General features: G+C 37.1%; 2 protein-coding genes across 4 annotated transcripts; one reads left to right on the top strand and one right to left on the bottom strand.

Moving 5' to 3' along the window:
• Positions 1-445: 445 nt before the first annotated feature.
• Positions 446-12259, top strand: LOC132165366 (alpha/beta-Hydrolases superfamily protein). Of its 2 annotated transcripts, none has more exons than XM_059575894.2 (11): positions 446-1270; positions 2119-2395; positions 2583-2768; positions 3243-3395; positions 4070-4534; positions 5268-7610; positions 8436-8641; positions 8729-8884; positions 10009-10243; positions 10753-11060; positions 11340-12259. In XM_059575894.2, exons 1-11 carry the CDS (start codon positions 537-539, stop codon positions 11644-11646), a joined length of 5370 nt encoding a protein of 1789 aa, XP_059431877.2. In that variant the 5' UTR covers positions 446-536; the 3' UTR covers positions 11647-12259. The 2 variants fall into 2 exon arrangements, with proteins under 2 accessions (XP_059431877.2, XP_059431878.2); XM_059575895.2 differs by having other exon boundaries at positions 1200-1270; positions 2157-2395.
• A 1118-nt stretch (positions 12260-13377) lies between these two features.
• Positions 13378-18990, bottom strand: SUS4 (sucrose synthase 4). Of its 2 annotated transcripts, none has more exons than XM_059575425.2 (14): positions 18848-18990; positions 17253-17369; positions 16915-17041; positions 16651-16802; positions 16376-16568; positions 15957-16292; positions 15776-15871; positions 15498-15671; positions 15257-15373; positions 14981-15147; positions 14663-14887; positions 14010-14573; positions 13784-13922; positions 13378-13665 (listed from the first exon to the last, which is right to left on the bottom strand). In XM_059575425.2, exons 2-14 carry the CDS (start codon positions 17348-17350, stop codon positions 13636-13638), a joined length of 2418 nt encoding a protein of 805 aa, XP_059431408.1. In that variant the 5' UTR covers positions 17351-17369; positions 18848-18990; the 3' UTR covers positions 13378-13635. The 2 variants fall into 2 exon arrangements, with proteins under 2 accessions (XP_059431408.1, XP_059431409.1); XM_059575426.2 differs by lacking the exon at positions 18848-18990 and adding an exon at positions 17975-18081.
• Between the last annotated feature and the right edge of the window lie 8732 nt (positions 18991-27722).

Raw genomic sequence — 27722 nt, 5'->3', positions numbered from 1 at the left:
GAAAAATAATATTTAAATAGAATAGTAAAAGTGAATTGTTAAAATAGTGAAGGCGATAAAAATACTCTTAAAAAAATAAATTGTTAAAATAGAAAAAAATTATATTTTTAATTATTTTAATGAGTAAAATTGAGTGAAGATCATAAATTCATAATAATGCTCCGAGAGTCAAAGGAAAAGAAGTGAAAATACGAGCAAAATAAAATAGAAAAAGGACGGTGGAAGCGGAGTCGGTGGGATCCGCTTCATGGAAATTGGTGACATGGAAACTATTTAAAACACGTAACTTATTAAGCCGGCAAAATGAAAAAGAATAAGGACCGTTGAGGTTGAGATGGGTGGGATCCACAATCTGGAGACTCCCATGTCTGCAAATTCTCAGCCATCCACGCTCCTCTCCCTCCCTTTCTGTAGCTTTCAAAGCTTTCCATTCTCCTTTGTCGTGTCCTCCTTCCCTTCCCCACCACCACACCACTCTGTTATCACAAAACACTTTAGCCTTCTCAAAAAGTTCACAAACGAAGACGCCCGCAACAATGACTCTTGCCTCAACTCGGCTTCCCACCAATCCCAATCCTCTCTTCTTCTCACCCAAACGACACCGCTTCCAACTACGCGAGTTCCGCGTTTTCCGACGCCGGAGGCTCAAAACGGTTCCTATTCTCTCAGTCCAATCCCAATTCCAAGACCTTTTTCACAGCCTAATCTCCCAATTCCCTTCCCTCAGCTCCTTGGAATTCGTCGCTCCTATGACGCTCGGTTTCGCCTCCGGCGTCGCTCTTCACCACTCGCGGTCGTCGAAGACGAACACGCTGGGAGTCTCGGACAACATCGGAGAGTGGATCCTGTTCACGAGTCCGACGCCGTTTAATCGGTTCGTGCTGCTGCGGTGCCCGTCGGTGTCGTTCACGGGGACCGAGCTGTTGGAGGATGTGAACGAGAAGCTGGTGAAGGAGGACAGGCACTTCGTGAGGTTGAACAGCGGGAGGATGAGGATTCTTCAGGCGAGCTCGGAGGAGGAGAGATTGGAGTATCAGAGGGTGTGTGTGGGCACGGAGGATGGCGGGGTGATATCGTTGGATTGGCCGAAGAACTTGGACTTGGAGGAGGAGCGTGGACTGGACACCACCTTGCTGCTTGTGCCAGGGACCCCACGGGGTAGCATGGAGACGAACGTGAGGTCCTTTGTTTGTGAGGCGCTCAAGCGCGGTTGTTTTCCGGTGGTCATGAACCCCAGGGGGTGTGCCGGTTCGCCTCTCACCACGGCGCGGTAAGCGGCTCTGTCTTTGGTTTCTATTTGCTTGTTTTCACTTTTCGGTCCGATTGACAAATGATAGAATTGATTAGTGGTTATATATATATAGGAAGAACCATTGCAATTTCTGGTGTGGGTGGTGTCCTGTTTTAAGCACGAGCTTAAAGTCAGTGAAGGTTGAATAGAAACTAAAATGTGATTGTTCAAACAAATAATTTTCACTGTTCTCTATTGCATAGATTTCTTTGAGTAACTGGTTATCTTGAACTGGTTTGACGGGTTGGAATCATCCTGGTGAGAGTTCATGGATAGAATGATTTTAAAGGTAAAACCAATGGTCTTTGGATCTAATGCATCTTCTCATTCGCCCATAAACAGGGCACAAGGGGGCAGAGGTTCGTGGGTTCAATCCTTTATGCGTGAGCCAATGCTCTTCATTTGGATTGGACTTAGAATTTACCTTTTCTGTTTTCGTGGGTATGGGAGGAGACCTTGACTGACTTTGCATTCTAACAGCCTGTTTGGAATTGTGTTTGAGAAATAAAACTTTTAAGCCAAAAAGAGGTTTCGGGCAAAAGCTTCATTTTTAAGCTTTTGCCAAAAGTGCATTTTGACTTTTTGGACTTTTAAAATCGCTTTTAATTTTTTTACCAAATAAGTACTTTTTTCTTCAAATAGACTTTTTGAGTGTTAAAAGTACTTTTAGGCTCTTCAAACGCAATCCTAAACAGGCCCTAAGTGTTTGTTGTCACGGTAAAGTTGAGGTTAATGCACAGGAGAACTGTCTAATCCAGGTTTTTTCTGAATGTTTCTGCCAAAAACCGCTGATAGTAGGACCTTCTTTACTATTTTATTTTATGTAGGTTATTTACAGCTGCTGACAGCGATGATATCTCCACAGCTATACAGTTCATCAATAAGGCAAGGCCGTGGACAACATTGATGGGTGTGGGCTGGGGATATGGAGCAAACATGTTGACAAAGTACTTGGCAGAAGCTGGAGAAAAAACACCGCTTACAGCTGCCACCTGCATAGACAATCCTTTTGACTTGGAGGAGGCCACAAGGTCCTCTCCTCATCACATGGCTAATGATCAGAATCTCACTGGTGGACTGATAGATATTCTGAGATATAACAAGGTTGATGATTGCTTTCAACCTTCTATCATTTTTGGTTCAAATGCCCCTCCATTCTAGAATGTTTTAACTTTGAAGAAAAAAAATTGATCGATTTGGTATGCTTCAAATTTGTGTCAGCCATATAGTGAATGTGATATATCTCTTCATTGTAGTAACTTATGCTTATGAATGACTACTTAATTTCTAGGAACTATTTCAAGGAAAAGCAAAAGGGTTTGACGTGGAGAAGGCTCTTTTGGCAAAGTCTGTTCGTGATTTTGAAACAGCAATATCTATGGTATCATATGGGTTTGAAGCACTAGAAGATTTTTATTCTGAGTCTAGCACAAGAGATGTGGTTGGGAACGTGAAGATTCCTGTTCTCTTTATACAGGTCAAATTTATTTAATTTAAATCTAATTTGCTTTAATTTTTGTACGAGATTAGTCTTTTCTTGTGTTTGCTTAATGTTTAAAAATCCTTCTGTAGATACTCTGCTTATTTCAACAAAAGAATTTCGTGGCTTTTTTGGGATTAAGATTTTAGGTGGAAAGAGATGATTTACCTAAAATTTACTTTGACGCTTTGCTAAGTTCTACCAAGTTTCACTTTAAAAATAAAAAGAGAAGAAAGATAATGAATATTTTATTCCAAGAAAATTTCTGGAAACTATTTGCTGCTGGAACAATAGGACCTATGAGCTATCATTGTTGAACTTTCTTAGCAAATAAGGTTGCAATGTTCTTATTTTTTTGTTTGGAACAAGCTCATCACAGATACTTTTATTACTTAATATGAAATTATCAACCCCACCACGTCACTGGCAATAAAAAAGGTCTAACTAGTTGAAAATCCGTTAATTTATCAGAATGACGAAGGGATGGTGCCACTATTCTCTATTCCACGCAGTTTGATAGCAGAAAATCCATTTACAAGCCTGCTCCTGTGTTCTTGTATGCCATCTAGTGTTATTGGAAGTGGAAAATCTGTTACATCCTGGTGCCAGCATCTTACGATGGAGGTAATAGCCTTTTTAACTTTCTTGGGATCTTATCTAAAAGTAGGGCCCTCTTTTGTTGTATTGACAACATAAGTGTATGATATGGGTTCATCATTGAGTTTAATTTCCTTTCTTGTCTAACTTTGACTTTTTTGAATCACTTATGATTGTTCTTCGTGTTGATTGAGCCTTGTTCATCTGTAGATAAAATTTCATCTATGCAGAGTCCATGTCTTGCAAATGGGAAATTTTCAGATTTTATTATTATTCAATATCGAAGGAAGTGTATATTTCTTTCTTTCTTCTTTTTATTTATTTTTTATTTTTTAATAAAATGGGATTCTCCTGTAATTTGTTTTTTTTTTTTTTTTTTTTTTTCTTTTTTCTCTTTCTAGAAGTTTCAGTTCCATAATGCAGGCCAGCTACATGATTTTGTTTCTTATGGAGCTCTGTCAAAATTTAAATGATTTTAACTGGTCTGTACATTATTGAATTTTCCATACCTGCCTTGCTGTACATTTGTAGGCTAAAATGTGCTTCATATATTTTTCACTATCTACTACTCTTAATATGATTCTCTCTGGTTGGCAATGCTAGTGCTCTGTCTTTTCCCCTAAAAGAAGCCCCAGTTGGAAAACTTGGTGGAATTAAACCTGCATTCTTGCAAGTGATGTTTTGATGTATGTTACATGCAGTGGCTTACAGCAGTGGAGCTGGGACTTCTGAAGGGTCGTCATCCTCTCCTGAAAGATGTGGATGTGACGATCAACCCTTCAGAAAGCTTGGCTCTTGTAGAAGGCAGAGCATCTGAGAAGAGTGATGAAGTTGACAAGCTCTGGGATCTCTCCCAGGCAAATGCTCTGAATGGATACACTGTAGATCCTATAAAGGATATGCTTGAAGATAGTGATACTGCTGCTGACATCTACTTAAGGTCCAGACGCAATTCACGAGGAAATTCTGACATTGAAGACAAAGGACTGCAAGAAGTGGAAAATGGTGCTGTGCAGCAGATTAGCCCTGTTGATGCAGAATTGGTTGAGGAGGAAGTTGGTTCGGAAGATAGCGAAAGAGGTCAAGTGCTACAGACAGCACAAGTGGTTATGAGTATGCTTGATATAACCATGCCTGGTACTCTAACAGAAGAGAAGAAAAAGAAGGTAATGCTTGGAATTGTCAGTTCTATGATATTTTCTTCATGATGCTACTTCCATTATCATACTAATGTCCAATATTGTAATTGCATCATCTTATGTTCTCTATCTATCTTCAGTGAGCCTAGAAATGTTATAACTGGCAAAGTTGAGTCTAATATTCTGTCATTTGTCTTATCTAAAATTTTCTAGTGCCGTATTTGGGTGTTGCTTGTATGCTTCATATATACTTGAGTTGCACCTTTTTGTGCTTTCTATTAAGATTGATTTACTTATAAAAAAAAAAATTCTAGTGCGCTATTGACTCATATATTGCTTTATTGATTTATGACTTGGCTTACCTTTAGTTATTAATCTATGTAATCTGGATTAGTAGGATTTTGATTGTATTTTACATTGTTGTTGTAAATAGTTCTTTGCCCATTGTTCCGTGAAGAAATTTGTAGGCCTAACTCATCTCATAAAATTAGTTCAATAAAAGAGGCTCACTCTTTATAAACATGCCCAAGGTCTTATCCACAAGTAATGTGGGATTATTCATCAACACTCTCCCTCATGTACAGGCCAGTATTTTTCCTGGTCCTTGTCACGGGGTAAGTAGTGTGGACTACATTCATCATGTGGTAAGCTCTGATACCATGAAGAAATTTGTGGGCCTAACTCATCTCATATTTACAATCACATTGTTGCTTACCATAGTTTTGGATTTTTTTTATATTGATCTAGTAATTATATCCAGGTCTTGACTGCTGTGGATCAAGGAGAGACACTTAAGAAAGCTTTGGAAGATGCTGTGCCAGAAGATGTTCGTGAAAAGCTTACAGCTGCTGTAAGTGGAATTTTGCATACCCAAGGCACACACTTAAACTTTGATGGACTCCCTGATATTTCTCGGATCCCTGATGTTTCATCAGGATTAAGGGCAAAGATCCAAGAAAAAGTCACAGGAATATCAGGTGCAGAAGGTTTCAATAAAGATCATCATTCTTCAGACCATATAAAATCAGCAGATGAACTTGCAGATAGCTTGAATAACACTCAACCTGGCACAGACAAACCTACTGGAGAACTGGAATCAGATCTCTCTTCAGATAAATCACCAAATACTGTCAATTTGGGCCAGTCTCAATCAGCAAGCGGTGATGGAGTTGATATATCTGGTTCAGTCATGAAAGACACCAGTGAGTTGGGGAATAATGATGAGTATGTTGAGTTCTCTAAAGAAAAACCTGCTCCAGTTCTTGACTACAGTGAAAAGGAATCAGAAACAGGTGTTGAGCCGAATTTTCCCAGTCAGGCTGAGAACGCAGGTGGCACCAAGGAAGCAACAGTTAGTGAGCACAAAGACCTGGATGGTGGAATAGCTCAAACAGAGACAAAAGAGGAGAATAATAACCTGAAGACTGAAGATAAATCCGCAGATTCTTCAACTGACCAAAGTAATGTAGCATCAGCCAAGATAACAGAGGAAGTACCTACCGAGTCCTCCTCTGAGGCCCAATCATTGGAAGAGGAAGGTAATGATAATCAAAAGGGGGACAATAAAAGTATGCAGGCTGTTCAGGATCAAGCTAAGTCTGTTGTGTCTGATCCTAGTCCCCCCACCTTCAGTGTATCCCAAGCATTTGAGGCTTTAACAGGGGTGGATGATTCTACCCAAGTGGCTGTTAACAGTGTTTTTGGTGTAATAGAAAATATGATAACTCAGTTGGAGGAGGGTTGCGATGAGGAAAATGGATTCAAGGATAGGAACAACGTTGAGGACAAGAAAACTGATTCTGTGGATGAGAAACAAAGCATTATTGACCACAAGTTGGAAAAGAAAGGAGAAAATGAAGGTGAACAAAGCATGCAGTCTAATCACTGTGAAAATAGCATGCAGTCACAGCATGATCCAAGAACTGGAAGAGTAGAGGGGGAAACCATGCACGACCTCAATTCCTCTAATGGGAAAAGTATGGATAGATCTTGGGCTAGTAAGAACAATATCAATGCAAGTAAAGACAAAAATGAAAAGAAGGATCAATTAGTTGGTAGTAGATTACTTGCTGATAATCCAGAAAAGCTTAGACATGTAAAAAGTATTCCACTGTACATAACTGCAAATCAAAATGGGGCCTTTCCCAACGAGTTCTTACGTCAATATCTAATTTCAAAGAAGCATACTAAATCACTTGACTTGGATACAACAACTGCTTTATTGCTTGACTATTTTCCTGAAGAAGGTCAATGGAAGCTGTTGGAACAACCAGGAAATAGTGGAATCTCTACCAGTGATGTTGCAACTCATTATGTTGATGAGAGTCAAATTGAGGCTCACTTGCCTGCAAAATCAAATGATACAGACAACTTTATTGAACCCTCATATGTTATATTTGATACGGAAAAGCAACAGGAACCAGTTTCCGAATATGAAACAATGGACCATATGAATAGAAAAGTTGAAATCAGCAATGATAAATTAGAGCAATTGATGCACTTTGTGAAAAAAATTGTTATGGATTCCTTGAAGGTTGAAGTTGGTCGTAGGATTACTGCATCTAAGATGAAAGAAATGAAACCCAGGCTTGCTAGAGAATTGGAACTTGTGGCAAATGCTGTGTCATTGGCTGTTGGACATGACAAGGAGCATATTTGGTGTGTGGATGGTAAGAATGGCAGTATTCAATGTACTTCAGAAAAGCTTGGTACTCTTCATGGAGAGCATATTATTAGAGCCATTTCCTCTGCTGTTCAGGACACGAGTTACTTGAGAAGAGTGCTCCCAATTGGAGTTATTGTAGGCTCCAGCTTAGCTGCCTTAAGGAAATCTTTCAACGTAGTTACTGTAAATGGTAATAGTCAGAGAGAAGTTCTGACCCATGTTCAAACCAACAAGTCTAGGGAAAAGACTCATTCTAAGGTCAGTGTGGCAGAGACTGATCAAAATCCTTCTGATAAATCTGGTCACAGTACTAGTTTGGACAGTACATTGAGCAGAGAAAAGAAAACAGATGAATTGAAATATTTAAACAATAACACTGTCATGGTTGGTGCTGTTACAGCTGCCCTAGGGGCATCTGCTTTACTGGTGAAGCAGCAGGTAATAGTTTGTCCCTTTTTTTTAATGCTTTCATATTTTTCTTTTTTTTTTCTTAAACTTGTATGAAAATGTGGTTGAGTAAAGTGGATATCATGGCTAGAGGGATCTGAGGATTTATTTTTTAGATTTGCTTCAAATGCGTAGAAATTTAACTATGTTAAGCTTTTAGGGAAACTGATGATTTAATAGGGTATCAAAGCAAAGATTTTGAGTTCGAACCTGACTCTACGGTTTATCCCAATTCAATTAAATATTCAACGTATTGGGCCCTCAATTGTTGAGAGGGGGGGGGGGGGGGGGAGTTTAGTCCACACATGAGGTAAATGTTAGAATATTTAATTAAATGATTAAATTCATTATTTCCAATTAAGTTAAAATTGAGGGATAACTGATGATTTAATAAACTGTCCCTTCTCATTGAGAATAAAACGTCACTAATATTTGTTGTGATTGTTAAGTACTTGTTATATTCTCAAGACATGCATGAGCTGGTTTGATTTTCCGCTGCCCAGTAATTTTCTCTCTTTGAGATCTCCTTATATCCTTTTATTGAATAATCACACCGCCAAAGAGGAGATCCACTTTGCAATGAAAAAACCTTTCTCCCTGGTCTTCTCATTTATTGTGACTTCCTTTAAATATCTTCCTCACAAAAATATAAGCCTCTCAGTTGTTTGTTGATGATTTATTCTCTTCTTTTTTCTTTTTCTTTTTTTCTTTCTCTTTTTCATATTAAAATTCTGCTTGCGTTTGAAATATAATCATCTGACTTTTTTCTTGGTATTTGTGCACTCTTCATACTTTTTGCTATGTATGAACACAAAGGTTTTTGACAAAGGCAATGAAACTGCTGAAATTTCATCAAAATCTTTCAAGGTGAAAGATAATCATCATCAGGGGCCTTACAAGCTTGAGGAGTCGGTATCTGAAAAGGACCAGAATAACATAGTTACAAGCCTTGCTGAGAAAGCCATGTCAGTTGCTGGTCCAGTAGTACCTATGAACGAAGATGGTGGAGTGGATCAAGCAAGGTCTTAGTAACACATATGTTCTATGTGTGGATTAAACTGTTGTTTTACTTTTACTAAATTAACTCTTTTCTTTCCCACACGAAATAGGCTGGTCGCAATGTTGGCAGACTTGGGTCAAAAAGGTGGCTTGTTGAAGCTAGTTGGCAAACTGGCTTTGCTATGGGGAGGTTTACGTGGTGCAATGAGTTTGACTGAGAAGCTTATCTTGTTTCTTCGTTTAGCTGAACGACCCTTCTTCCAGAGGTAATTTAAATTGATTGATGTCACAGTCTGCCATCCCTCCATTCTATCAAAGGATGTTGCTTGAGATAAACAAATGCATGTTGAACATTAGTAGTTTACCATCTTTGGGACTGTTATAATCTGTCTGTGATGATTTTATCCATCCATGTATTATGAATTCTGTCAATTTTGGTGGGGAGCCTGACAGAATTCATGTGTTGTGCAACTTGGCCATGCAAAATTGACTCTCACTGCTTTTATTTTTTCACCTGTGCTTAACTTCTCCTTCCACTGTGGTTGTGTATTGATCTGTTTTAAATAATTAAGTTTTACTGTTTTTTAAACAAAAGATAGGGTGCTAGGTGAAGCAGAGGTGAAAAGTAATCATGCGCCCAACTCTTAATGATTTGGTTAGGCACTGTTGCATGGAGTAAAATAGAACGGAACAATGGGTTGTTTTTTGGGAAACTTGAAAAGATACATGTATATGTCACTTGTTAGTGGCTGGGGCATAGCTTCTCCTGAAGTTACGGGGCTATGTTGTATGTATTATGCAGTTGTATTCAGGATTTGCAATACATGGCAAAGTGCAGGATGCAGCTAAAATAGATACCTCTACAAGAAGGAGTTAAGATATAAAAAGCAGTTAAACATTGTATTCAAATATTTAACTACAAACTAAATGAGTGCCTTCATAGTTTAAATTAAGGCCTTGTTGAGTCACAGTGCCTGAACCATACTAGAATTCTATTCCTTGACAAAGGCAAATAACAATCGTTGCTTCTTTTTTCCTTCACCTGTGAAGAGCAACTAAACAACTGGATCAATGTTAACTGCCTCTTTTTAAAGGTAAGCCATGTATGTGGTTGATGTTACATATACTAACACGATTTTGGTTGATGTTACATATAAATAGATTTCTTGGAGATGCAAAAGGATGAACTTATGTATATATCTATTATATGCTCCATAGATTGCAGTTTTGATTCTTAATCTCATTGGAATCTTTTCTTGGCTGTTTTGGTTCTTATGTTCATGTCAGTTTTCTATGAACTTTTATTTTTCTTTATTGATATATACATCTGTAGAATTTTGTATTTTCTGCTCGGTGTTTTTATTAACATGACAATCCTGCTTCTCCTTAGGATTCTTGGGTTTATTGGCATGGTTCTTGTTTTATGGTCACCGGTTGCTGTTCCATTGCTTCCTACACTGGTGCGCGGCTGGACGACAAATACTTCCTCTAGAATAGCTGAGCTTTTTTGCATTGGTGGCCTTTACACTGCTATTATGATCCTTGTTATGTTATGGGGGAGAAGAATACGTGGGTATGAAGATGCACTTGAGCAATATGGGCTGGACTTGACATCATCACAAAAGGTGTGCTTTCGAGCTAAATCTGTCAGGCGAAATCTAGATGCAGAGACAGTAGGGTCATTAGCTTGTTATATTGAAGAGTGTATGTGTGGTACATATTTAGACTTGTTTTTCTGTCAAAATGACGGCAGTTCTGAGCTGTCTCAGCAGCTCTGGACAGACCTAGTTATGATAGGGAGAAAATGTTGTAAGGATCTAGGATACACAATTGACTGAATAGTAGGCCTCAGACAGGGAGTATTATCAACCTCAAGTTTCTTATATTTGATTACTCTCTCTCTCTCTCTCTCACACATGCAAAAGCACATGCAACCACGCAATCCTTTTAGCAGCTTGAATCCTGCACCCATTATTTTTTATTATGTATAATTCATTCCTCTATAAATGCACTTGCCCTCATCTTTCTTTCATTCAATATCCTGTTAAATTCTGTGTTCTTTTGAGGGGGGTAAACATTCTCTGGTCTTGTGTGTCTTGGCCAAAATGTGCTAATATTGAGCTCCCGCTTGCAGATCCAAAACTTTTTGAAGGGCCTGATTGGAGGAGTCATGCTTGTTTTATCAATAAATTCTGTCAATGCATTACTTGGTTGTGTGAATCTCTCTTGGCCTACTACTCCATCTCCTTTAGATGCCTTAACACGGTTGAAAGTATATGGGCAAATGCTTATGCTAGCTGGTCAAGGAATTGTAACAGCCACCAGTGTTGCGCTTGTGGAAGAACTGCTTTTCAGATCATGGTTGCCTAAGGAAATTGAAGTGGATCTGGGATATTATCGAGGAATTATTATCTCAGGGCTTGCATTTTCGTTATTACAGAGGTATATTATTGATTTGCTGAGTTACATATTGCTTGCCTCTGTGTGCGTGTCTGTGATCAGTTTCCGACTAACCACCACATTTGGCTAGCATTCAGTTCTAAGGTTCCAACCAGATCGTTCAAAGCATGTCCCCTATAATTTCCTTCTCTTAATTGTTACATTTTTCCTTATATCTGGATATTAGTGAAATACTTTTCTGGAGTTTATGCTTCTATTGTTCCCTAACAGGCATAACATTCAGTCAAAATATAATACTCCTTTCTTTGGATGGGATTTCAGGTCTCCACAGGCTATACCTGGGCTGTGGCTTTTATCTTTGGGTTTGGCAGGTGCACAGCAAAGAAGTGAAGGAAGTCTCGCCATTCCAATTGGGTTGCGTGCCGGGATAATGGCTTCAAGTTTTGTTTTACAGAAGGGTGGATTTTTAACCTACAAGCCCAAATTTCCTCTTTGGGTAACTGGGACAATCCCTTTCCAACCATTTAGTGGGGCGGTTGGTTTTTCATTTGCTTTAGTGTTGGCAATATTTCTCTATCCAAGACAACCTCTGCGAAGTAAGAAACTGAAAAGAACCGTTCAGAAATAAGGGATAAGTTTGTTGGCAAAGATTGTTATGTTGCACTTATGTAGATGCCTTTGTGAGCTGTGGTCGTGTAAGGAAAAAGAAAGACCAACAGAGATGGGAAGATACGTGAAGAAATTGAAAGTACAATGCTCTGTTCTCCCGGTGTGGTTTCCAATGCTATATGCACAAAGGCTTCGAGTACAGTTGGTAAATCCCGAAACTGAAAAGCGATGTATACTTGTATAGAAGGTTTTTGTCTCGTGTAGTTTTGGTCATTCCCATACCCATTCTTTTTGGATAGAGAGTTTTAACAATTTTGATATTCAGATTGCTAGCAATTTTGCCAGTTCATGTAAGAGTTTTTATGGGACTTACCTATCCAAGCAAGTTTTAGACAGCTAGGCTGCCTACCGAGGCAAGTGGGCTCCGTAAAAGCTCTTGCAGCAACTTGCTGTGAATCCGAATTTCTCTCTCCAATATACCTTGAGTTGTACAGTGTATGGAACAGATAAGAACACAGATGCTGAGATTGTCACGTACAGATCGGAATTCCTAAAGTCAAATGTAAGATGACTTTTGTTCTTGGATGTTCGGAATTTTTTCTGTAAATATATGTGGTTTGAGTTGTCTACCAGATGTGCTTCACTAACTTTCAGTCATGCTGCATCCAGGTATTATACACCTACTAGCTAAAAAAAAAAAAAAAAGTAACATTACCACAAACCATGCAATGGATTAGATAGAATGAGGTTGTTTCCATTTGTACACATGATGAATGATCTTCTTGTTAACGAACGGCAGCAATTTTTAGATGCTCCTCAACCCAGATATTCAGAAAATTTTCGGGTGTTCTTTTACTCAAATATTTTTGATAATCTGGCTCGTTTTAAAAGCACATGAATTGATGAGCGTTGATGAGTTGTGGATCACAGCCCGTCTGTTAGCCTGGTGACATTGATTGTATTGTGCTCACCTCCATCTTATTGAGATGTCTCTGTTAGCCCAAGTGAATTATTACAAGAATTGGACAAAGGATCGGGATCTCATGGAATTCCCGAGGCAGGTAATGATATCGAAAGTCTCATTCAGTTTCTATGGTGATTTAATAATTGAGGTGGGGGAGTTCATGATAAAACTGAAGCGGCCATGGTAAAAGAAGCAACAGAATTGGACAGCAAAGAGGGAAAAGAATGAAGAAATGAAAAGGAATAAGAAGTAGAAGATAGAGAAGAAGAGAGGCATGATGCATTGCGTGAGTGAGCAGATATAGAGGATAGAAGCAGTGGTCTTCAAGCAACCGATTAAAACCCTAATGCAAGCCTCAACCGCATAAAAAGTAGAATGGAGTATGTGAATAAAAATGGAAACAAAAATCTTATCATTTTCTTGCCTTAATTGTGTCATAGCAGAAAATTTGCAAACAAGGTCACAAGGCTTTCTTTTTCTTTTCTAGACAGTTAGCACAATGCTTTCTTATATGCTGGGGGCCTAGGATTGAGAACCATACGAGATGGTGCAACAACCCTAAGACCATTCTCTTGAAAACTAATCTAACTATTATAAGTTCAGAAATTAACCAATGCCTTTGCAATAGAAAAGCCCATTTTTGTGAAACACGCATCGCATGAACAAAGCCATATTTGAAGGGATCAAAGCTCCGTAACTCATGGTTGGAAGGATGAGAGAATGACACATATGGCATTGTTTAATTCCCATAACAAGAAAATTGAAAATGAACTAAAAACAACAAAATAGGCAGTCAAACAAAGTCACCACTCAGAATTGAATTGATATTTGATGGGCTAAACAACCCATGTTCAAATACATCCAACAAGCATCAAGAAAAAAGAAGAAAATAAAAGGCCTTGCCCCAGAGCCCAGTGCTTCCTCAAAAATAAGGGACATTATTCCTCAAAACCCAGAAGAAAAAAGAAAAAAGAAAAAAAGAAAAAAAAACTTCACTAGTGCCAGCCCAGTGCTTCCTCCTTTATTAGCATCTTCGAATTTTCTTTACTCGACAGCAAGAGGAACAGACTCAGCCTGAAATGTTACAAGAAAATGAATCATAACTAGAACAAAGTATATCATATACCCAAGCATGACATGGTAGCACCAAAACACAAGGTGTAGGAATTATTCAAACTAGATAAAAACTTACCAGCTTACGGTACTTGAGAGCATAGAACATCTCAAGATAACGGCGGCTCTCAAGGCGATCAAGGTTAGACACATGCTTCCAGAAGCCGTACACCCCAGTCAGGGTCAACAACCTCTCAGAATAAATCTTCCATGTGTACCTATGCAACCATAAAAAGAATCAGAAAATTGAATATAAACAGTATCAATAAAGATATAAAAGTGATGAGGAAAGACAGTTCACTTACTTCTCAAGGATCCGGTTCAAACCTCCCAGAGAGATTTTGTCCCAGTGAGAAGGGTCAGCCTTAGTCTTCTCAAAGAAATCAACAAGGAGCTCGGCAGCTTGATCACCATGGTATGGATCAATATGGAAGCCAGATTTACCGTGTACGATGATCTCAGCTGGGCCACCATTACAAGTAGCAAATGTTGGCAATCCACAAGTCATGGACTCAACAACTGTCAAGCCAAAAGCTTCATATACAGCAGGCTGCACAAAGGCTCCTTTTGTGTCCGCAATGTACCGATATAGTTCACCGTTCCTCACTCGGTTCATCTGGGATGAAATCCATCTAAACTGGCCATTCAACTTGTAGGTTTCAATAAGTTCATGCATTTTCTTCATCTCAGCTTTCTCCTCATTGTCCTTAGACTCCTTTCTCCGATCCCCAGCAACAACAACAAGGTTAACCAACTCACGAAGACGAGCATTCTTACCATACCACTCAACAAGACCAGTGATGTTCTTCACACGATCGAGCCTCGCCATTGTGAATATGATGGGCTTGTTCCGGTCTTTCAAGACACACCTGTTAGACAGCAGTAGATGAATAACAATTTGTACAACTAGACATAGGAATTGGAAATATAAGTAGTGGAAAATCAGATGGAGACTCACAAGTGTTCTTCATTCTCCACAGAGGAGTAAAGGAGCTCTTCTATTTCAGCGTGGAAGGATGTCAACCTCTTTTCCTTCTCAGTGTAAGGAAAGTAAATACTCATATCTGCTCCAGGTGAAACAATGTTGAACTTGGGATCAAAGACATCAATTCCATGTACAACACGATAGAGTCCCGGCATGGTGAAAGCAGTGTGACTCTCGTACTGACCAACAGTGTCTTTGCTGAAACCACAGAAGAGAGACAATATTAGGGCCTCGAGAGAATAGCAATTTCCGATTAAAAGTGGATTCTATAATGTAAGAGGGACATATCACCTTCCAGCAATTTCTTGGAAAGTACTGGTGATAATGAAATCGGTATGATTCATGGCTATAAGATCAGCAGTAAACTGGCAAGAGAAGTGATACTTCTCCTCCAAATTTTTCCAGTAAATGTCAGATTCAGGATACTTTGTCTTCTCCAGGGCATGGGCTATGGTGCACTGCAAAGGACAGTAATACATGAAAATTATTCAGTAGTTTAGGATGCAAAAGTCATTGACCAAATGCAGCAAGAATCGCAAGAGATAAAAAGAATATCTTTTGACAAACCTGTGTAACCCCAAATTTATGTGCTAACAATGAGGCAACAATGTTCCCATCACTGTAATTTCCAATTATCAAATCTGGCTTCCCTTGAAACTCTTTAGTAAGTTCATGTGCAACATCCTAATAAAAATAAATTGTTCAATTTTAGAATCACATAGCACAATAAGGGCAGAAGAAATTTTACACTGGAAAATTCAAGAAGCACAATAATGAGCAAAAGAACAACTCTAAATCTAAAGTTTACCTCGGTGTAGGTCTCAAGATATGGCCAAACTTCAAATCTTGAGATCCATTTGCGGACAATCCCCTTCTCTGTTCTAAAGGGAACACGAAGAATATCTGCATGTTCTGTCCCAAATACTTTCTCAAGACGCTGACCACATGTGGTTCCAGTTGCATCAGGGAGGAGTCGTGTGACCTGGAAATGGAAATAAATTCAAGCATCAAATCAAGGGAAAAGGACACAAAATAACATGAATGTATGAGCTAAAAGTATTCCACCAAAACATAAGCAAAGCTTACAATGAGGATACGAGGAGTAATATCCAAGCCTTGTTGCTTGATACGAAGAAGCATCTCACTCTCCAAGGCCCTAACTTGATCCAAGATATAGACAACCTGAATGAGAAACCAAGTAGTTAGTGAACCTAAATTGACACAAAACTACTAATTTGAACATCATGGATCAGGATTCTTCGCTAACCTGTCCACCAGTATCAGGATATCCCAAGACATTATCCTGTGCAAAATACCCATGGGGAGACATAATTACAACATTAAAGACCATAGGGATTTTGCCAAGAAATTTCTCAAGGGTGCAAGGATCAGGAGCCTCAAGAAGATCCAAAAGAAGTTGGATCATTTCAAGTACGCGCTCAGCAGTGTCACCCCACCCTCTCTCCAAACCAATCTCCTGGAACTTGTGCTCAAACTCAGCATATGGTGTTTCAGGGGCCAGTGTAGACAGGTACTCCTCTGCCTTCCTAAGAACATATTGGAGAGCATTTACGTTTTGAATCCTGTCGTTGACCATCATATTCTGCAGAAGAATACCAAACAATTTTGTAAGATACTTGTGAAGTCATTAAAAGAGAGAAAAAAAGAAAATGTTCACGGACAGACCTTCCCCTTGTAGCAGTGAACTCTGAGAAATTCAAGCAGAGGGTGCATGCTCTCCTTGTCATGGAAGAGCTTTGCAGAAAGGTGACGGTTAAGGAACTCCACGCCATTCCCAATGGACTTTGAAAGAGTTGGGCGGGGAAAAGATGCAGTGAAGGGTTCAAAATCCAACTCAAGCACAAAGTTCCCGTTGGTGCTGCATCGAGATGAATATCACGGTTAAATATAGCAAATCTAAAAGCAATTTAGTAAAACCCAACAACAAAACAAAAAGTCACCTTCCATCAACGAGTTCCTCTTTGAAGTGCAAGTACTCGGGCACACGCAGCTCTTCAACCACAAGAGCGTGGACATTCACCCTGATGTATTCCCAAACACCAGGCCTTGGACGAACCGCCAAGGCAACCCATGGAGGTAGAACAATGGCTTCCTATGTCACCCCAAAAAAAAAAATAATAAATAAATAAATAAAAAACTAATTCACAGCCATAAAGCCTTTAAAAAGAATAGAAATCTAAAAAAAGAATGTGATCTATATTTACCTGAGTGGATCTAAGAACTTCACCGAAGGCCCCTTCAAGAAGCTTTTTACTGGTGGCCTCAGGGATTGCTTCCACCTCAGCAATAAGCTGATGGTGCTGCAGAATACCTTTTCCCTTGCCCTCGATCCTACAATACCATCAACACCCACATGTTACTATTTAAGCATCGACACCCACAAAAAACCACTTGTTCCCCAAAAATCATCAATATTTGAAGCGAACATTAAACAAAATAAGGCTGCATGTCTTTTTGTCTCTCTGGGTTTCTCTAACTTTTAGCACCCATTTTTGAGATACCAACAAAAAAGAATCAAATGCACAAGACTTAGATGAGTCACCTTGACAGTAGTGCGACAATTTCGTTGCGGTTAGCAGCCAGAGTCTCATCCAAGCGCTCACGGAGGCTGTGGACGCGGGTCAGAACAGTTTCCGCCATGCCTAACTTCTCAAAAAACCTTGAACCAGTACACACGCAAAGAAACAACTGTCAAGCAACAGATCCAATTTTATCCATACAGAAAACAAACTTATAAGAAGATGGATAAACACCAAAAAAGTCAAACGATCTGAACATAGGTAGATTTAATACTATTCTAGAAGGAAGGCTGCTTAAATTTCTAAACCTACCCCAAACCCCACCAACCCACATAGAAAAATATTTAACTCGGATTTATGGTTCAACAAAGATTTCTGTCTTAACCAGTGCACAGAATGACTGCATGTGCGTGTGATCCAGTGCCCTTGGGCGGCATAATCCCTCCATTAAATAATTTATATACCACGAGTGGTAGCCAGTTAATAAAGTACAGATCCACTGCTAAAATTAGTCTTTATGCGAATAAAATGAGCGGTTCAAAGCACAGAAAAATTTCTGACATGAACAAAAAGGAAATCAAGCAGAAACTTCTGCCTTGAATGAAAGTTTTGACCCGTAAGACATTTTGAATAAGCATTTTTCTCTCAAAAAAAAAGGCTAATAATAATAGTCGTTGAAAAAGAGAAGCAAGAAAAACTATCATAGAAAAAAAGAAAGGAAAAAAAGAACCAGGACGTACGGTACCTAGAGAAACGCAAAAATGAGAAACGGAGAGGAGAAAATGAAAGAGTGGTGAATGAAACAATGGTGGTGGCTATGGGATTTATAGCCGACGCGAAACCGCAAGGGTAAGTGGCCAAGACAATCAAGGTAAGAGAATCACCGTAAAATCTCTTTCTTTTGTCTCTAAGTATTGTCTCTAAAGTCGTAAGATATTCATCCAGAGAGATTCGCGGGGACAAGGGTACTTGGGTCAAAATGCATCCCAGTTTCACCGTATTTACTTTTCTTTGCCTTACGTCTTTTCTCAAGTCTTGGGAGTTAGGAGAGAATACAGGGGCACTCTTGTAAATGTGCCACTGTATTTTTACCTCAAAATGAATATCTCCTTGTCTTTCTTTCCGAAATTGAGCAAGAGATTTACGGGCAAAATGGTGGGTAGTTTGGTAAATGCATCAAAGGATTTGCGTATAAAATATTGGAAATTAGGGGAGCGTTATTGGAAGAGAGTGGGGATCAAGAAATTGACATAGACGGACCTTGATCCCCAAGCAAGAAAACCCAACACTCCCAAGAGAAAAAAGATTCTGTTTCAATCGATGGGCCTCTGTATATATCTTTGGAAACAATTGATGGCGGTGAATGGGTGAAGGGAGAAGGCACCAAGAAGCTGAAAGGCAAATGTGGGGCCTGCCCTCTGTCTCATAGGCTGGTGCTGGTGCTGGTGATGATCACAACCTAGACTTTTGCAGTAGCTGGGTGTGAAAAAGATGACCCAATATTAATTTACTCTCCCTACATTTCACTTTCTACATCGTAACAATAATACATGTTGTTTAAGCAATATATGGATCAGACAATTGCAGTAATAAAGATTCGAAGCATCGATTCCTTTACCTAGAAATCAACAATGCCAAAAGAATATGCGACGAACTTGAGGAGGAGGAAAAAAAAAAAACAAACAAACAAAATGAACGCAGATCTTCCAAACACACGAAACGCAAGAATGCCAAGAATGAAAGAAATGCACAGATAGGTTTTTGGATGAGAAAGCTGTGAGGCCTAGACACCCTTATATACTAAAAGAGGAGGGAGCTCATACTTCTTCTCCACCTTCCTTTCGGCCATTAATGGGCCTTGCATTTGAATATAGCATAGTGTCTCTGTTTCCGTGAAAAAAAATAATTAAAAAAGTCATTATTACCGCCACACCTTCCTGTGGTTTCATTGTTGCTTTCGCAAAACCGCTTTTCGCCATCACAATTTTCCCTATGGCTATGGGCCCTTTTTTAAAAATTTTTACTCAGTCCCTTGTCCGCTTCCTTCTCCCTTCTTGATTGTTTTAATGAATATAAATATGTTCGTTCTATCAAAGCCTTCATCATATGTAATACAAGTTGTAATATTTAATTAGGTGACCATGAGTTTTTAAAGGTGCGCCTGGTTTTTCAATGCTTCTTCCTGTTGTCTTTGACTCGACGATGGTTTTGCTTCTTTTGGTTTTTCTTGTCCTTTTTCCTTTGGAAGGTGTCCATGGGTTTTGGCGCGGACTGTTTGTATCCCAAAAATCTCCCCCATGTGAGGGCCAGCCAAGTCACTGTTTACGAGGATGTGTCGGTCATTTCATAATTAGATATAAAGAGTTTAATTCGGATAATTGAAAAGATAAAAAATAAATGACAGTGCTTTCTGAGCGAAAGTCACTGCGCACCGGTCGCAGTACGTACGGGTGCTGGGTCATGATGTCGGGACAGTGAAACAACACATTTTTTTAAGATCTCATGTGATGCTGACGTGGTATCTACTGATTGGATGACTGGCAAAGCTGAGGTAACTGGGAGAGACCAGAGTTCGTGAGAGTAGGAGAATAGGATTTAGATAAGTAGATACCGTCGATATGGTCCCAGTCGTACACGTTGGTTTTGGGCCCCCGGAAAACTAATGTTAGGCACAGCGAAGTCGTCGGAGTAATGGGCTTGGTTGTTGATGTCTGATGTGGCAAATAGCACCGACATTATTTCATACTAATAAACTCTTTTCTGTTTGGATAAGGTTCTATCCGAATTTTATTATAATTTTATTTTTTTAATGCACTTTATGTAAGAAGTTTTTTTTAAAAAAATAAAATAAAATAAAATATTTCTTTAACTTTGTGATTTGGGCATTGTTTATGATTGTGCTTTTTAAAACTTATGATTTAAAAATATAAAAAAAATATGTATTTTTATATCACAAGCAAATAGGTATTTTAACTACTCCCTTAAATTAGTTTTCAAAAATTACATTTTAACATTACAAACTCAAACAGACTCTTAGAAACGCATAGAAAATAATAAAAAAAAAAACAAAAAAAAAACTTTGTCATATTCTTTTGGAGGTTGTTTTAAGGAAAGAAAATGGAGGTGATCCATTGATTAGCATTGTAATATTTTCCTTGGTCCAATGTGGGAGAGCAGCTTCTTCAAAATCTGTTGGCTGCAGTGAATATCAATTGTCGTTTTAGGACATAGGACTTATTGATGGATAATCACGTGTTCTGCGCATGAAGTATGGCGTACAAAAAGTCCAACGCTTGACATTGGTTTGGCACTGCATTTCTTGAACAAGAATGTTAAGTGCAACAAGGAAAACGAGGAACCCCACTGGGCTCCGGCCCTGGTTGGTTGTGGGGCCGGTTAGCCTTCCATTATTCTTATTATTATTATTATTATTTATTTATTTAGTTCTCTGAGTAGCTAGCCTTCCATTATTTATTGATTGAGTTAAGGAGCTTGGGACCAGGCTGATCTGGCCTGTCCCTGCTGGATAAATTTGTTCCACCCTTCGATCTGTCATCAAGGTGTGGGGAAAGTCCAACTCGGACAGGTTGTTTGATCAGGATACATGGCCCCATTTTAAATACGCCATTTAAGTTTGGTACTAGCCAACTTTGCTCTATAATAATCGTGAAATGGTAAGCATATGTCTTGCGCGTGCACTCTCACTTGTTGCTGGTGTGTCTATTTTTTATACCACTCGTGAATTAAATATTAATTTAAAATTAAAATTAGTTGATTATAATATAAGAATATAATTCGTTTAATTAAATATGTTAGATTAAGATTAATATATATAATTTTATAGTCATGTCGTGACACGACTTAAATTCGACACTCGAACATGAATCGTCACTACTTATGACAAGCTTTTTTTTTTTTTTTTCATGCAACGTCTTGTTAATGTTCAATTTTTGTCATGTCCAATTTATCATTGGAGTTGCAATTCAAAATCACAAAAATATTTTACATACGATAAAAAATGACTTCAACTTTTTTATATCCAATGCAATATATACCTAGGCCTAAGATATTGTACAAAATCTCGAACCTTGCATTTCAATAAGTCATAATGGGTACAATTTGATGTCCAAATATGTTAGTGTGACCAATTTGAAGAATAAATCTCGTGTAAACTCTCTCGTATATGCCCAAATTGAGAATAAAGATCTCAAATAATTTGCTATTCAAATGTGAGAAAGTTAGCTGAAGGATCCAAAATTTATTTTAACAAATAAATTTCATATAAACTATGTATTTGGAGTGGAGATCCCAAACTCCAAATTGGACCCGAGTGACTGTTAACGTCAGCAATCTACCAATATTGGGCATGGGGGTCCAGTCATAAAGTGCGTCACAGGTTGGGCCCAGTAAATAGAGAAAAGTAGGGTAAGTTGGAAAGTGTGCGATGCATGATGCATGATGCATGGGGTAGGCCGGCCATTCTCTTTTCTCAATGGATGGTTTTTTTCTTTTTTTTTTTTTTTTTAATTGGAAAGGGGAAAAGAATGGATGGTTGTTCGGTTTGCCTAACACCTTTAACGTAAAGTCAAGACTACTTCTCCCTCCACAAACAGCATATTGGAATCCATGCAGATTGGAATTGCCGATCGTTGGTTAAAAAAAAATTAAAAAAGAAAAAGAAAAAAAAGAAGTTATATATATATATATATATAGAGAGAGAGAGAGAGAAAGACAGAGAGAGTCATTGACCGGTCATTCTCAATTCCTTTCAAGTCATTTATACAAAGTTAGTGGAACGTCTATGGCCACATTAATTCTTTGGTGCACTCGGATTGGTCCGTCTAATGTTCCATGTGTTGGCCCAACCTAGCTATTTTGCAACATTTTGATTCAAATTTAGGTCCTAGTCCTTATAAGTCTTTACTAGGCATTTATTAATAAAGGAAAGCCCTCTTTTTAATCAACCCTAGCTATGTTTCTGAAGTTGGATTATTTCTTTGTTTCACCAAATCCCTTTGTACCCGTTACTGAAATTATGAGAATAAATTGGTTGCCTTCAGTTTTAAGGAACACTTGAGAACTCAAAAAACACAAGAAATGGAGGTAGCTAAATGATTGACTTTAAGAGACAGTAGGACCCGCAACATGCAACCCACTTTTCTCTGCCTCCACCAGCTGCGCGCTGGCGCCAATTATGCCATTTTCTCATCAAACAAAGTTGTCATACGTACGTACTCCCCGTCTTTTCTCTCTCTCTCTCTTTCTCTTTCTCTCTCTCTCTCTCGTAAGTAACGAGATGCAATGGAAATGCGAAATAAATTCCATTATTATTAGATTAGAAAACAAAAAAAAATTCCGTTCTTTTTTGCGTCGTAATCATAATTGCACTGCAAACCGATCATTGCAACAATTATTGTACAATATATGCTAATAAATTAAGAAAAAGAGTTTTCTTGCTTATTTTAAGGTTTTGAATTGCCTAATCCTACGTAGTACACACTCCCCATTTCACCCCTATTTTGATAGGTTGATGCGAAAGTATTAATCGGTCTTTACATTAATTATTGTTATAAATAAGAGTAATCTTACACATTATACTTCATTCGGTTGAATTGATGTTTTAGTATTCGTCAACTCATAAATTTTTTTCTAAAAGTTGATGGATATTGTTACATCATCCCAATGAAATAGGAACATAATACGTAGCATTATTCAAAAAAATAATAATAATTTAAGGATTGATGAATAGTAAATACTGTCATATTAGTCCAATAAAATGAGTGTACAATATGTATACTCTTCAACTTTTTATGTCAACATACATAAGTTTTCATGGGGTGATAATTTGTGTTCACGTTGGTTGATTTAGATCGTAATATCAATGTTTTAAGTATGATCCGACAGTTGAATGTGCTTAATCATTAATAATTTAATTGTAAGATAAAATCAAGTAAGATCTAAAGGTTGAAATTAAGTGACCACTACTACTACTAATAAGTATGATCATCATTAATAGTAAAAGCTTGTTTGGGATTGCATTCGAGAAATAAAGCTTTTAAGTTAAAAAAAATTTTTGTCAAAAGTGTTTTTTGACAATTTTTAGACTTTTTGGACCCTTAAAAGCGCTTTTAATTTTTTTTATCAAACGAGTATTTTTTTTTCTTCAAACGGGCTTTTTGAGTATTAAAAGTACTTTTAGACCTCTTAAACACAATATCAAACAAGTCTTAAGTATAATTTGATGGTGGTCTGGGTCGATCAAGTGCCTACTAGTAAAAAGATAGTTAATTAACTGATGAGGAAGACTCTCTAGGTGATATATGGTTCATAATCACTTTTCGTTAATAAATAACTCACTTATTTGCAGAATCAGTATCTACAATTTTCTTTCTACTCAAAGGCTTTTTATATTATTCTGCGAAATATATATGATCGATGTTGTTATAGTTTGACTTTATTTGTGCATAACACAATCAAATTAACATCATAATAATTTAGGGATTCATTGTATCATAGAGGTAATTAATTAATTAACTTTGTTATTATTCAGTGCAGACCATTAATTGAATATAATTGATAAGAGCAAGTATGATCTTAAGAAAAGAAACTTACTGACGTGGTTTGGAGTAGTTTACAATTATTGTCAATTTTAGAAGAATTTGCACCAATGTTACTACTAAACCCATAATTAACTACTACTAATTACTATATATGAGAAACCATGTGTGTAGTTTGATTGGTTTGTCGGGTACCAACTTCAAATACTAATCGCTTTTCAATTGTTTGTTGTTGAATGACTTTTCTTATACTCCAAGCGTCACTAAAAAAAACTCATTGGACATTGGTCCACCATGCACTCTAGCTATTTATTATTATTATTATTATTATTATTATTATTATATGCATTTCCGAGAGGTTGAATCTAAGGTAGCATGGCGTATTGGCGTGCTTTCTCCTAATAAGATAAGTGGAGTACAAAAGGGATAAGGGCATATGCTTCCTTCAGGTGTCATTGTTATATATACATACATGCATGTCATGACTCATGACTCATGACTCATGACTTGAAAGGGCCACATATATGTGCATGTGTTTGATTTATATGTAATGCTTCTTTCCATGATGGTGTTGGGCTTTAGGTGGATTTTAGCGTGTCTACTCGACAGGCTTGCGAGCCACATGAGGTTTCTCATATTTGTAGCTTGTATATAATGTGAACAATTATTCTGCTTCATGTCCACGTTGATTTGAGCTTTTGATGTTATTTGCCACTCATCTTGGAAGAGGACTCCTCTTCTATATATGGCGCGCTCTCTTCTCTCTTAGCTAGCTTTCCTTTGTCTCGACATAAATTAATTTTTGTTATAAAATATATACTTGTTTTCAAAAAAGTTGGCTATTATAAAATCTGCCAAAGTGGTTCAAAATATATATTTTGTTGAAAAATAGTTAAATATTTCTTATATTTTTTATATAATTCGTAGAACTACAAGAAAATGAGAAATAGTGAAGAGTAGATGCGGCAGAAGAATACTATGTGAAAATAGAAGACTTTTGAGAGTGGGATTGAGATCCAATATAATAATTTGGGGAGATATGATAGGGGTTCAACTGGACCTAACTTTTGTGAACATATGTTTTGATTTTTGTATCATTTTTAAAATTTCAATTTTAAACCCGACACAACTCTTATGTAACTTATGCTATGTAAGTAAAAGTTGAGTTTTAGATGGGACTCAGTTGAGCCCCTATCATATTTCTAATTTGGGTGGACAGGTACTGGTTAGAAGACTTTTATAGGGCTCACATGTCTGCTAGGTGTTCAGATAGTCCGAAACTTACTCGGACAGGTAGGCATCATAAGGGTTCATCTCACAATTGCCTATCTAAGGGTGTAGCCGTGTAGGAGAGCGGGAAAAAATTATTTGCATAGATGAGAAGTGTAAACCATTTTATATCTCATGAATGTTATTTTCCTTAGTTAATTGAAAAATATGCATTTTTAGGTTGGCTAATATTCTATGTTACGGCAAACACTAAAAAATGAGTCCAAAAAAAAAAAAAATTGATGTTGAAACAAACAACCTTAGCCTCTCTATCTCTTTAAAACTCAGGTCATAAGCTAAGATTATTTGTTTAAAAATTATTTACTTCACATCCAAAAATTTAGAAATAAAAAATGTAACTGTTAATGAGTCACAATAACACAGAGCTAGGTACCTCGTTGTTGGTTTAGAGGTCAAATCACTGCAAACTCTAATTAAGTTAATCTATTGTTAGTTTTTTTTTTTTTTTTTTTTTTATTGGCACCTTCCCAAAATATAATAAAAATATATTTTATTCTCTTGACTCAGATCCAGACACTTCGATATAATCCATTGGTTAAAAGCATTTTTGTTTTTAACACTTCATTACATCCAATGGTTAAACATGCTATGATCTTTTCAGTGCTCAGCAGTTGCTCAGAGTAACGTTTTCAATTACCTAAAAAATAAAAAAACAACGCTTTGCATTGTCTAAGCATTTTATGCTATAAAATGGTAAAACGTCAATTTGTTTTCCACACGCAATTTTCCCACTTACTTCATCAACCATAATTTTATGGGCTGTACGTGGAAAGATGGATGGAACTAAAATTTTAGATGAGAGGGAATTAAAAATAAAAAATAAAAAATGGAGGTAAAAAATTAATTTAGTGGGGTCCAACCCATAAAAGAAAAAAAAAACAATATATATATATTGTAGAGGGGGCAGAAAATGGGTGGTTCTACGGTAGTTCTGCCGTGTAGAAATGATTTATTTTAAATTATTGTTAAGGATTGTTTGTTTTGGTTTTATGTTATGTCCGTGTTATTGATTAATTAGCTTTGTTCTTCTTCTTGTTCAACTTATCTATGTAAAAAAAAAACCAATTCACTTATTTTTGATAAACTACCAAATATTTTTCAATGCTCTCATAAACTTTAAAAATTTACAATATGGAAGATGATTGATGAGCACCTTTCAATCACCCCCAAAAATTTACAATATGGAAGATGATTGATGAGCACCTTTCAATCACCCCCCACGTACTACTATAAATTTTTGTTAACTCAAATGGTTAACTTGTAAATTTGTTTTACCCCGGCCCATAAAATTTATAAAAATTAAATATACCCTTATACATTTTTTATTTTTTTATTTTTTTATTTTTTTAAAAAACAGCTAAAGAGTGACCCAATTGTGGGTCATGAGCATTATTATTTTTTGTTTCTCTTTGAATTTTTTATTTTTTGAAGGGTGTACGTTGATATTTTTGTCTCTTTCCTTAGGATTTAAGGAAAAAACAAAATTAAAGATGGATTGATTGAAAGGAGGTTGATAAATTAGCACCCTACATTATAATTTTTTTAAATTTAAGAGATAAAAATGACATGTTGGCTTAGGAAGTCAATGAAGTTTTAAAAACAATATATATATATATATATATATATATATATATATATATATATTGATTTGTATTGAAAATTTGGTGAACTTTTCTAGGAGATAACCCAATAAGTGGGTCTGGTCGAGTGGGACATGTTGATATGAAGTGGTTGCTATCTTTTGTTACCAATTTTGCCTTGCGCCTGAAAAGAAATAAGAGTTGGGTATCTGTCAATATATCACTCTTTGATTCTGACTTCTGTGCACGTGTTTCTTTTTTCTTTTTTCTTTTTTTTTTTAAAAAATACAAATTATTTTCTCTGCCATTTTTTTTTTCCTAATTATTTTTCTCTGCCAATTAACTGGAGAAACTTTTCGAGATTGGTTGGTTTGGATTTAAGGGGCCCCCTTTTTTTTTCTACGCTTAAAAGGATTCTCCTTGGAATAACTAAAATAATATATATATATTTTTTAATTTAAAATCTGGCTAAAATTCTTAAAATCACCTTATATTGGACTAGTTAATTAGTTCTTGCTACCGGAGTTTGCTATAGTTTCACTCCCAACATAGCTAGCAACGTAGGGGAAGATTTTCCTTACAAACAGTCAACTCTTAAATAACAAGACTTTAAAGTGGAAGATTTTAATTTAACCCACACTTTCTTCCTATATATACCCTCTACTATCACTCGCCAACTTCGTGCCAAGAAAAAACTTGCAAATCTTTTCTGTTTTCTTCTTGCTAGTGAGTATTATTCAGAGCTTAGAAATGGCACAAAATGGGCACACAGACCTTGAGAAGCAGCTGCTGCTTCTCCAAGACCACGACAGAATAACAATTATCAATGTAGGGGAAGATTTTCCTTATAAAAATTTAAATGGTTCGACTTAACAAGCTTATATTTATTGACAGAGACTACCTAAAAAAAAATCTACTATCAAAAAATGAGTATAAAAAAAAAAACAAAAAAAAAAACACTCAAACTCAAGGCCCGTTACGCCCAACCCTCTTCTCATAAAAAGAGAAAAATTAACCGAAGAAATAAAACCTCTTTCTTCTCTTGGTGTAGGAATTCATGTCCACC

Source organism: Corylus avellana, chromosome 11, assembly GCF_965113065.1.
Source record: "Corylus avellana chromosome 11, dhCorAvel1.hap1.2, whole genome shotgun sequence".
NCBI classification, from domain to species: Eukaryota; Viridiplantae; Streptophyta; class Magnoliopsida; order Fagales; family Betulaceae; genus Corylus; species Corylus avellana.
This window is presented reverse-complemented; position numbering and strand designations above follow the sequence as displayed.

Excerpts from the sequence above, each read along its gene's own strand:
- LOC132165366 (XM_059575894.2), top strand. The coding sequence starts at position 537 with ATGACTCTTGCCTCAACTCGGCTTCCCACCAATCCCAATCCTCTCTTC. Across the intron at positions 10,244-10,752 it reads ACTTGACATCATCACAAAAG|ATCCAAAACTTTTTGAAGGG; the intron begins GTGTGCTTTCGA and ends TCCCGCTTGCAG. Across the intron at positions 11,061-11,339 it reads GCATTTTCGTTATTACAGAG|GTCTCCACAGGCTATACCTG; the intron begins GTATATTATTGA and ends ATGGGATTTCAG.
- SUS4 (XM_059575425.2), bottom strand. The coding sequence starts at position 17,350 with ATGGCGGAAACTGTTCTGACCCGCGTCCACAGCCTCCGTGAGCGCTTG. Across the intron at positions 16,803-16,914 it reads AAGTTCTTAGATCCACTCAG|GAAGCCATTGTTCTACCTCC; the intron begins GTAAATATAGAT and ends GGGGTGACATAG. Across the intron at positions 16,293-16,375 it reads TTCACTGCTACAAGGGGAAG|AATATGATGGTCAACGACAG; the intron begins GTCTGTCCGTGA and ends ATTCTTCTGCAG.